At 34.9% G+C, this 12,480-nt stretch overlaps 1 protein-coding gene across 1 annotated transcript in view; it reads left to right on the plus strand.

The window, feature by feature from the left end:
• The window catches only part of PKHD1L1 (PKHD1 like 1), a 165,337-nt gene that overhangs the window by 42,586 nt on the left and 110,271 nt on the right, over positions 1-12,480 (plus strand). The window contains exons 15-21 of the mRNA XM_063606533.1: positions 503-662; positions 945-1,080; positions 2,277-2,420; positions 3,995-4,152; positions 5,812-5,925; positions 8,203-8,352; positions 9,362-9,486. Coding sequence (XP_063462603.1) covers positions 503-662; positions 945-1,080; positions 2,277-2,420; positions 3,995-4,152; positions 5,812-5,925; positions 8,203-8,352; positions 9,362-9,486 — 987 coding nt within the window. The remainder of the gene's footprint in view (positions 1-502; positions 663-944; positions 1,081-2,276; positions 2,421-3,994; positions 4,153-5,811; positions 5,926-8,202; positions 8,353-9,361; positions 9,487-12,480) is intronic.

The following is a 12,480-nucleotide window of genomic DNA, read 5'->3' on the forward strand; positions in this document are numbered from 1 at the left end:
TTTCCTGAGGCAATGTTTTATTCCCCAAGTTATAAATGGAGCCAAATTTAAGGAACGTGAAAGTAGGAACTTCTACTCCTGACAAATATAACTACTCAGATATAAAATATATGCTATGTCTAAGCCTGCCATTTTCTTGAACACATTAAAATATTTAACCTCTGCATGTTGTCTGTGTTATATACCAGGGACAGGGTTATTTTTCAGGATGTTGAGTATAAGAAATAGTATTGTCTTCTATAAATATTTATTGACTAAGCTGAATGAATTGGTTATGAATGAGAACAACTTTCTACTAATGCAGATATCTTACAGAATTCATTTTATTTTGGCAAAATGCTATGAAAATTTTAACATTTGAATATTTAAAATATGAGATACTACAATATAAGTCATTTAACAGGCAGGCTTTTAAGATAATGTTGATATTTTATTCATTAAAATAATTTCATGGCAAGTGTTCTGGAAAAAAGTTATATTCATTAGTTACTCTATTTTCCAGATACTATATTGAAATCTTGCTGCAGGAGTATAGATTAAGTGCATTTGTTGATGTTGGACTGTACCAGTATCAAAATGTTTATACTGAACAACAAACAGGAGATGCAGTGAATGAAGAACAAGTTATCAAATCCCAGTCGACAATCATCCAGGAAGTACAGGTTTGCTATGATTGCAGTTCCACTTACAGAAAGTAAATGTTCGAAGGCAGGATCTCAATTTGATTATTAATTTTACTAGGGTAAGATACTGTTTTAGGTGAAAGCAGTCATGGACAATTATTAAATTATGACTTTGAGTATTTGTACGATAAGCCAAAAAGGCTGTTACTTGTCATTTGTAGTAAAATAGAGCAATAAAGTGGCATTGAATAGCTGAATTATGATGCTTTTAAGATATATATATTTTTCATATATTAAAAATGTTTTTTAATTGGAAAATAGGTTATAACATTGGAAAACTGGGAAACAACTAATGCAATTAATGAGGTTCAGAAGATCAAGGTAACCAGCCCATGTGTGGAAGCTAATTCATGTTCACTTTACCAATATAGATTAATCTATAATATGGAAAAAACTGGTAAGTTATAAATAATAAGGGAGATACTGTTTCTGTTCATGTATAGATGTAGTCATACAGTATTTGCTGTAGTCAAATTACACTGTCTGGAAAATATAGTTTTGATGATATGCTAGACAAAGAAGCAGAAAAATATATTATGGAAAAAAGCCTTCAGACTGGGATAGAAAATGACATCCATACAAATAACTTTGTGGCATATACCATCATTTTCTAATAATAATGATAAATATATATCTAAATGCACATGGAATTTATATATTTGCTACTCATAGATGTAAGTTAAGAAAGTAGGAATTGTGAATAGTCAACCCAAATGCCCGTCAATGATAGACTGGATAAAGAAAATGTGGTACACCATAGAATACTATGCAGCCATAAAAAGGGATGAGATCATGTCCTTTTCAGGGACATGGATGGAGCTTAAAGCCACTTCCTCAACAAACTAACTCAGGAACAGAAAACCAAACACTGCATGTTCTCACTTATAAGTGGGAGCTGAACAATGAGAACACATGGACACAGGGAGGGGAACAACACACACTGGGGCCTGTTGGGGGGTGGGGTCGGCACGGGGAGGGCATTAGGTTAGGAAAAATAGCTAACGAATACTGGGCTTAATACCTAGGTGATGATGGGTTGATAGGTGCAGCAAACCACCATGACATACGTTTACCTATGTAACAAACATGCACATCCTGCACATGTACCCCAGAACTTACAATAAAAATAAAAAATTTAAAAGGAATTAAATTCATCATTGCACAGAAGTAAACATGTCTTTCAATTTTTTAAATTAAATGATAGGCCTATGGAACACCAATTTATCAGCCAATAAACAACATTGCATTTCTATATTTTACAATAAATCCTAAAATACAACTTTTGCTACTACTGTTAATTGTTTTAACCAGTAAATATTGATGATTGCTTATTCTTTGCCAAATCCAATGATTATTACTGTGGGAATATTAAAACAATAAAATATCAGCCCTGTCCTCAAAGAGATCACAAATTAAATAGTCAATATTACTGAACTTGAATCAGTTTCAAAATACAATTTCTCTAAGTGATAACTTACATGGTACAGAGTATAGGTGCTTTAAAAATGTAAATACAAGACATCAGTGTTGGCTGCAGTAGCTCAGAAAGATTTCAACTTTTCTGTTTGTTTGTTTGTTTTAATCCAATCAAAGTCTTCCTACCTGCTGATGCTTCTGAATTCATACTGCAATCAGCCTTGAATGACCTCTGGTCTATAAAACCAGACACAGTTCAAGTAATAAGAACACAAATTCCCCAGAGCTATGTCTACATGGTAACATTCATATCAACTAGAGGTAAGCATGTATTTAATTTTGTACTTCTGTAGGAAACAAATGTATATCCTGTGCCACTCTAAAAGTTCCATAAGATGACAGAGAAAAAGACTTGGTTAATCTTAGGAGAAGCAGAAATTAAATGGTTTTTTCTACGGTAATTTAAATTTTAGTTGTATTTCAAGGAATGTACAACTCTAATGCATGAGAAATGCACTATACATACTACAAATGCATTTTCCATATAATAGCCTACTTTATAAATTAGTAAAAACTAGTGAAAATATTCATTCTGAAAATAAAATTTAGGCAAATCACTATTGTCCAGGAGACACTCATCTGGTCAAATCTTGCCTACTGAAAGGATTTTGTGGTCAAATTCACATGGGAGACACTGTATACCATGGGTCTTCCTTGAAGATTGGCAGAGCTCATTGGAATATTAAAATCCCTGAGGAGTCCTGCAGTATTAAAAAAAAAAGGAAAAAGAAAAAAATCAATTTACCTGTGTTTAATGCAAACGTATTTTATATCTCTATCTTTTTTCAAGTAATAGCTATTAACCTCCTATTAATGTTTTACACAAAACACTTTTGGAAATATTGACATAGACATTCTGCCTTCAAGTCAGACTTCGCAACTAATTTGGCTATTTGGTATATTTAGCTCAGAAAGTAGGTCCCTGAATGTGTGTGTGTTTACTTTTCTTTGGGCAATCATTGTTTTTCAATATGTAAGTAAAATGTTACTTCAATATTTATGTCTCACTTTATGAAATTGTTTATTTGATTGTTGAGTGGAGGATAAAGAATTTGATTTTACGTGAATTTAAGTTTTAAAAAGTGTACAAAAGTTAGATTGTCAAAATACTTATGAACAAACATATGGATATCCTTTTTGATGTATTTTTATACATCAGAGAGAAATTTTAAGGCTTCAGCAGAAACCTTAAGAAATATGGTGCCCAAATCCTAACTGGGCAAATTTTAAGACTTTACCCAACAAAAAGGGTCAAAAAGATCAATGAGATTCCACTGGTAGAGCATCCTTTCAAAGAAGAGAGACATTTGAGGACAGGCCTTATTCCTCTCAAAGTGGCAAAGCCAATGATTATCATACTAAGTGGCGTGGTATGAACAAACCTCACAGATCAGAGATTGTTTCCTGGAATTCAGCTTTGTGCCCTATTCATGTCTAAAGAAAATAGCAATATTCCAGCTGAGCATTTGCACTAAAATAATGGTACTAGCACAAAACTAAAAGAATTTTTGGAATATCCTACTACTCATTGATCTTTATTCATGGTCCTAATACATCTGTCTGTTTATCTTACAATACTTCCTTTTAAGCTATAGAAACAGCACCTTAAATATATAGCACTTTGTCTGTTTTGCTATTTATGCTATGGATAAATCTGCTCAAATTTTAAGGATCTACATCGCCCCCATTCTTCCTTCTTTTCTAATAATGGAGCACCAAATGAAACCAATTTGGCTACATTTGAGTGTCTATTAAATATATATAAAATATATAGTTTTATATATAGGCATTTTATTAGTTAACGTCTACAAATTCTGTTTGTCACTTAATTTCAGGAGACTTTGATCTGCTTGGTTATGAAGTAGTTGAAGGGAATAATGTCACACTGGATATTACAGAACAAACCAAAGGAAAACCCAACTTGGAGACATTCACACTGAATTGGGATGGGATCGCTTCTAAGCCACTCACTCTATGGTCATCAGAGGCTGAAGTACGGTGTAGGAATGTTTCTACCATGCATTTTCCCTGCACCCTCTCACATCATTCATGGGCCATTTGTAGACAGATGGGAAAGAGACGTTACTTCAAAAAAAATCACTGCAAATTATTTATCACCTGATCAACTCACCACAATTTATATACTGTGATACTTTTATCTGAAAGGAGACTAAGAGTCAACCTAGTGCAGCCACCTCTTTTTCCAGACAAGGCATATCTCAACGGTTCCAAAGCCTTGCCCTGCCTATGTGTAGAAGCTTTGAGTCCTTCTATGCACACTGGAGTTGTTCTTCACTCAACATCCAATTTGTTATCCTGTAAAATCAGAAATTCCTTGAGAGATGTAGTGCAATAAAAGCTTAGCTATAAAGTATTGGTTAGTTTAAATATCCTATTATTTTATTGATGTATTTTTATACATCAGAGAGAAATTTTAAGGCTTCAGCAGAGACCTTAAGAAATATGGTACCCAAATCCTAACTCAGCAAATTTTAAGACTTTACCCAACAAAAAGGGTCAAAAAGATCAATGAGATTCCACTAGTGGAGCATCCTTTCAAAGAGGAGAGACGTTTAAACAGAACACCATTTAAATGTCAACCTTTCATAAAGAACACTTTAAGGAGGAGTAATACATTCTTCCATTTGGCGTGATAGGTTGGAGCCTACCCGTAGTGAGGAGAGAAGGGAGGAAATATTCCAAAGACAAGAGAAGGAAAGGGAAGTTCTTAGGTCTGTGCCAACAGGGCCTAATGTATCTCCATAGGGGGCAGCCATTCATAAAGAAAGAATGCTTGTGAGTTACAACATTTTGACAACTATCTGGACAATGAATTTAAGTTAATATCTGTTTGCGGATTAAAGAGTATACATTGTCTCAAGCCCTTAATTCTAAGCGACAATTATTTCTGTGCTTTGCTGGAGAAAATGATATGGAAATTTTATGAGACTTGTGAATATGTACTAATTTCTGCATAATCTGCAATAATTTATTATTTTTTGAATAATTATAAATACAAGCTTACAGTATATGCATGTAATCTTTTTTTTTTTCAAGACGGAGTCTCACTCTGTCACCAGGCTGGAATGCAGTGGTGTGATCTCCACTCACTGCAACCCTCCACCTCCTGGGTTCAAGCGATTCTCCTGCCTCAGCCTCCTGAGTAGCTGGGACTACAGGCGCGTGCCACATGCCCAGCTAATTTTTATATTTTTAAAAGAGACAGGGTTTCACCATGTTGGCCAGAATCCATTGGCGTGTATGGTTTTTTTTTTTCCAGTTAATTTTGAGTTATATGGAAAAAGTATTTATTTGGAATCTATCTAATTGGGTACTAATTAATTTAGGTTTGCTTCATTGCTCTCTTTAAAAAGGTACTAAACAAATATGTCTGCCTTATAACTAAGTATGCTGTTATTAGCCAATTGTATGTAACTATTGTTATTCTAGAATAAAAGTCTTGAAAACTCATTAGACATTAAAATTATCACACTAACTTAAAATTATTTAGAAAATTAACTCATAATCATGACTAAAATATGGGAATTATGAAAATGTCCTATTAAAACTAATTAGTAGAATCAGTAGTAGGATAACGAGTGTTCTAACTTTTCATGAAAAGAAGTTACTAATGTTTATATTGTTAATTTAGTTTCAGGGAGCAGTGGAAGAAATGGTTAGCACTAAGTGTCCACCACAAATTGCAAATTTTGAAGAAGGATTTGTTGTGAAATACTTCAGAGACTATGAAACTGATTTTAATCTGGTATGAAATATTTAATGAACTGTGAAGCTGACCTAATAAGAATTTATATAATGGTTTGAAATTTTATAATTTCTCTTCTGAAGTAGCATTAACAACTTTGTTATTCACAGTCAAATTGCAAAAATGACTTTGTTATACATATATTGTAAGGGCTGTTGGTAGGTGATATTGGTACTGCCTTCTATGATTCGTTTGTTAAAAAATTTTTACTACTCATGAATTTTCTTGCTAGAAAGTAGGAAAGCTGATCAAAGGTAAGATTTGCAGTGTTTTTGTTTATTTTGTGTATAGGCCATTGTTGTGTTGCTATAAAGAAATACCTAAGACTGGGTAATTTAGAAAGAAAAGAGGTTTAATTGGCTCACAGTTCTGTAGGCTGTACAGGAAGCATGATGCTGGCATCTGCTCGACATCTTGGAAGGCCTTGGGAAACTCTCAATCATGGTGAAGGCAAAGGGGGAACAGGCATGTCACTTGGCTTGGTGAAGAGCAAGAGAAGAGAGTGGGGCGGTGCCACACACTTTTAAACAACCAGACCTTGTGAAAACTCACTCACTCTCATGAGAACAGCACTGATGGGATGGTGCTAAGCCATTCATGAGAAATCCACCCCCGTGATCAAATCACCTACCAACAGGCCCTACCTCAAACTTTGGGGATTACAATTCAACATGCGATTTGGTGGGGACACAGATCCAAAATCATGTCATTTTGTTGGTATTTTCTTTTTTCTTTTCTTTTCTTTTTTTTTTTTTTTTTTTTTTTGAGACGGAGTCTCACTCTGTCTCCAGGTTGGAGTGCAGTGGCACGATCTCGGCTCACTGCAACCTCTACCTCCCAAGTTCAAGCAATTTTCCTGCCTCAGTCTCCTGAGTAGCTTGGACTACAGGCTCGCGCCACCATGCCCGGCTAATTTTTGTATTTTTAGTAGAGACGGGGTTTCACAATGTTGGCCAGGATGGTCTCGATCTCTTGACCTTGTGATCCGCACGTCTTGACCTCCCAAAGTGCTGGGATTACAGACGTGAGCCACCACACCCGGCCTTGGTTTTTGTTTTCTTAGCTTGGATGCACAGTATATCCTTTCTCCTCATTGACTTCAGAGATTATAATTTATGGTGGGGCATTATATGTTTTTATGTATTATGTAGTTTTATATAATTGCTTCTCGACATAACACTCTGGTTAATTAGTACACGGCCCAGTCATTATTTATTTCTTAATGAGATATTTTCTTTAATATAAAGGAAGAAAATTGAATATGTGCTTTCTAATTCTCATTTTCAAGACTTCAGGAAGCCAGCTATTTGCTATTTCCAAGTGAAAAACTGTAAGAATAAAAAATGTATACTCTAGTTATTTAATTCAGATTAATACCCTGGATATGAATAAAAATCCTTAAAAATATCTCTCATGATACTTTTCATGAGCAGATTAGTGAGAAAAAAATCTTTCCATTTAATAGATGAACTTTTCAACTTCATTTAATAAGCATATGTGAATTTATGTTCTATTTTGAACGTAGTACTAGCAGCCATGAGGATGGTACATGTAATTTACCTCCTACTCCTTTCCTACTTCATTTCTCATCACCACCCTCACATGCATTTCCATGCTGTACCTAACCTTACAGTTTGCATTCCCAGCACCATGCTCTCTCACACCTCTGCTTTTTTGCACACATTTTGGACTCTCTCTGAAGCCCCTACTTTCTTTTTACCATTTGCACAGTGCCTTAGACACCTCTTTTCCATTCCAACAACTGCTATTTATCTTTAAAGACTTAACTCATTTGTCACTTCCCCTGAGTCATCTTTCTTGATGCTTTTATGTGAGTTAGATGCCTCCCTTGAGCCTTAGTACGATAATCATTGGCTTCTTTGTCTTAGACGGGTGACCTCTATCTACAGGGGGATAGGGTTCTTCACCACTTGAATCCTGAAGATTAAACAGCAAACACGCAAACAAGCAGAAACCTGACACACAGTAAACACTGCATAAACACTCATGGAGAGAATGAATAAATACCCGTAAAGAGCTCATAAAGTAAGGAAAAAATCAAACTTGGGAACTAGTCAAATACTGGTATAAAGGATTATATAATTATGGATCCGAATGAGAGCTTTAGATTTCAGACAAGGAAGAAAACATCTAAAGTTAAAGTAATCAGGGAAACAATGGGATCTGGGTTGAACCTTGAGTGGTTTGGGTGCATACGTTGGGGGAAAACCAGAACAATAAATCATGTTTTCATTTGAAATATTATTGTTCCGGTAGGAACATATTAACAGAGGGCAGAAGACAGCTGAAACCGATGCTTACTGTGGTCGTTATTCCCTGAAAAACCCAGCTGTTCTTTTTGACTCAGCAGATGTTAAACCAAACAGACGACCATATGGAGATATTTTATTGTTCCCTTATAATCAGGTAAGCTCAACAAAATGATATGCTAATTGAATCTGGAAAATACCTTGGTAATAAAATTTCATGAAATTTTAAGACAAGGAAAAATATTTGCCATATAAATAGTATGTCATATTGTAACAGGCACTAAAGTGTACATTCTGGGTGCTTGTGGTTTCCTCTTCTGAGGATTCTCAAAATAATATATATATTCTATATATATATATGTATATAGCACCATATATCATGTATTATATTTCTCTTTTAATTTCAGAAAAAAAATATTTGCACACAAGTTTAAATACTAAAATAATTAAAAATGTATAAGCTTCTTCATTTTTCTTCATTAATTATGAAGAAAGAAAAATGGCTAGCCATCATAGGATGATCTTGGGTATCCAGTCAGGGAGAAGTGAAACAAAATTAGGAGCAGAGGAGATGGCAGTTTTAGTGAGGGTATTTAACGCTGTTAATCACAGATTCACCCTTTCTCTTATTTTAAAATTCTCAAATTGTGGCACCTATCCTAAAATTCAAAGTTCTTAATATATTTGGCATGCTTAAGGACTTGGGGACTATTAAAATTGGTATTTAATTACTATTTTACAGTGACATTCATCTCTCTCTCTAAATGTTCAATGATATTTACGTCCCATTTAATCTGCCTGAATGTTTACCTCTCTTCTTTTCTATGTGCATTGGACTTTTAAATTTACTGAGTAGCTTAGAGTTAGTACATAACTCATCTCTACAGAGAGTGAATTGTTTCCAGTTTTAAAGGAAACTATACCTAAAAAGAAATAGAGAATTATAATTAATTGTAAGGTCACCTCAACGTCACTTTGTCTGTAAAATCTTTCGCAATTCTTCTGCACATAACTGGCTGAAATTAATCATTTATTTCTCTGTGTTCTGGTACATTTTATGTAGAAAATGCTCAATAAATATTTATTGACTTTGAATTTATTTGAATTGTTATGAAACAATGTAATGGTAATATATTGTTACCAATGTTTTTCATATTTTTATGTAGTTATGTTTAGCATACAAAGGATTCCTGGCAAATTATATTGGTCTAAAATTCCAGTACCAAGACAATAGCAAGATTACTAGAAGCACTGATACACAGTTTACATACATCTTTGCTTATGGAAACAAGTAAGTTACGCTATGAATTTGAAAATTACATTATATCATGGTATATAAACTACAAAGATAAGACAAATCCATTTCTTGGGGTTTTTTGTTTTGGTCTGTTTGGGGAGATGAGGGCAAATCATGTGCACAATGGATGTAAATGGCAGTTTTCCTATCCTACACATGTACAACCAACAGAAATAGTCATGTTTTAAAGAAATCTCTAGATTATGAAAATAACAATTGGTCATGACATAATCACCCATAACCATAAAAAGACAAAACAATGGTAAACTTTAGAATTTAAATTATGTATTACTAAATCTAATAATGTTCCTAGTTATGCTGGAAGGTAGAAAGAGACAGGCTTATCACAATATAGTCATTATAGTTTGATCACTGAAAAAAAAGGAAGTAGAGAGATTTTGAAATAATGCTTGCTGTGCCAAAAGTTAGGCACAAAGAAATGCAAATAGAGAAACATAAAGGAAGAAACAAAATAAACCTAGAGAAACTATTTAATGACTACAACTGTCATGCCTTTAAGCACAATTTAGTTCTATATAATTATTTTTTGGGTTTTATTAATTTTTATATCTTCTGAAATTTATGTCAGTTGTGACTGCATTTTCATACAGAGTACATACAAAAATTTCATTTATGGTATTTCATTTACAACAGAAGCAATAGTGAAGACATACACAGAGACACATACCTTTCTATTTTATATAGTACTCCCCATAAATTGTTGTTGTTTATTAAAGTATAATTTACATAAAGTAAAATTCATTCTTTTTAAGTGCACAGTTTAGTGAGTTTTAACACATGTATACAGTCACGTAACCATCACTCCACTGAAGACATAGAACATTTTCTCGCTACAATTGTAGAAGTTTTTCTTTCATATAAAGTTTTTCTCATAAAAATAACCATGGTGGGATCTCCATATCTTGAAAATATTCCTTTTTTTTTTTGCTTTTTCTTCTGTTATAGCTACATCACAATCTTTATTTTATATGGGTCTATACAGTTTATATGATACTTTAATACATGCCATGTAAGTTTCCATCATTTTATAAGATATGGAGAGCATTATTCTATTATAATAAGACACAGAGAGCACTATTTTCTTCCCATCGTAGAATAGAACTCTGTAACTCAGAACTGCCATGTGTGGAACAAGCACGAGGGAGAACCAGCTTCTCCTCTTGACACCCAGACAGAGGGAGTGAGAAAATGATCCAAAGTTGGAAATAGAACCAAATGTTGACCATAAACAAAACAAAGACAAGAAATAAAAACAGTCAAGATGTTAATGGAGAGTAGAGTAGTTAGATGGGAAGAAAGGGCAGTCTTGATGGAAGAATAAGTTTCTTGATGCAAAAGCTGCTGCTCAAATCTGCAATTTCAATTGTCCTGTTTTCTACATCATCCCAACATTATTATTATTATTATTATTTTTGAGACAGGGTCTGATTCTGTCACCGTGGCTGGAGTGCTGTGGGACCATCACAGTTCACTGAAGCCTTCAGCTTATGGGCTCAAGTGATCCTCCCACCCCAGCCTCCCCCCACAAGTAGCTGGGACTGCAGGTGTGCACTACCACGCCCACCTAATTTTTTTGTTTTTGTAGAGACTGGGTCTTGCCATGTTGCCACAGCTGGTCTTGAACTCCTAGGCTCAAGCAATCCTCCTGTCTAGGCCTCCCTCCCAAAGTCCTGGGATTACAGGCATGAGACACCATGTCTGGCCCCCAACACTATTTTCAAAATGCATCAGCCAGTTCCCAATTCATAACTTTAGAAATTCATATACTCTAAAAATTGTTGACATATGTTGGACTGGAAAGGAAACCTTGTTTGTTAAAAGTTTTAAAAACTATCTTTTAGAGGACAAGAAGTGTGAAGTGGGAGAGAGCCAGGGTGTAGACCTGGAGGTGCTCCAGCAAAGCTAGGTCCCTGGACTCTACCAGGAGGAAATCAGTTGTGTTCACTGGGACAGTGGCAGAAAGGTGACAAAAGATGGGACCAGGCAGGTGGGTGGGAGCATATCAGAGTTATCCTTCCTGTGGAACTGGAATGATCTTAATTTAAAAAAAGGAGGGGGCTGGGCAACATGGCAACCATCTCTACAAAAAATACAAAAATTAGCTGGGCATGGTGGTGCACACCTGTGGTCCCAGGTACTCAGGAGGCTGAAGTGGAGGATTGCTTGAGTCCGGGAGATCCAGGCTGCAGTGAGCCAAGATTGTGCCACTGCACTCCAGCCTGGGTGACAGAATGAGACCTTGTCTTAAAAAAAAAAAGGGGTGTGTGTGTGTGTGTGTGTGTGTGTGTAGGAAATCATAGTCTTCCGTTTTTAATATAAAACATCAACATCATATTTGAAGTATATATCTCTGGCATCAGATCCTGAGCGTATGGACCTAATTGTCTTCAAATACTCTGATCAATCAATGGATAAAGTGAGGGCAACTGTAGACCAAGTTTAAATACAGGTGTCAGTATCTCTTTAGTCATGAGGTAGGAAGCCACAGTCCAACAGGTGTTTGTCAGAGGGAAAAACTTTAATAAGGGCATTAAGCTTTTCAAAGGATTCTTCAGGAAACACAAAAGTCATGCTTCATATATTCCTTAGGTTCTTGAAATAAGCATTAAAAAGATAATGATTGATGTCTTGTCCCTAGTATAATATCTACACATGTTTCCACAGAATGTAAAGAAAGAGAAATTCTTGTTTACACAAAGTTCATTAGATACTGAAGTGTGGTAGAACTTGAAGTGGACTTCAAAGAAGAGAGAGAGAAAAATGCCTGAAATCTATACATGCTGTGGACGGTGTTTGCACAGAACCATATGATTTTAATAATTAACAATATCAATTCTTCCAATCCATGAACACCGAATATATTTCCATTTATCTGTGTTGAGAGAGATATATTAGTATTGAAAAACATGTTGCATCCCCCAGTGCACAAATATATGCCTTTGAGGCCATTACATAGTTCAATCCTAT

This window comes from Pan paniscus, chromosome 7 (genome assembly GCF_029289425.2).
Source record: "Pan paniscus chromosome 7, NHGRI_mPanPan1-v2.0_pri, whole genome shotgun sequence".
NCBI lineage: Eukaryota > Metazoa > Chordata > Mammalia > Primates > Hominidae > Pan > Pan paniscus.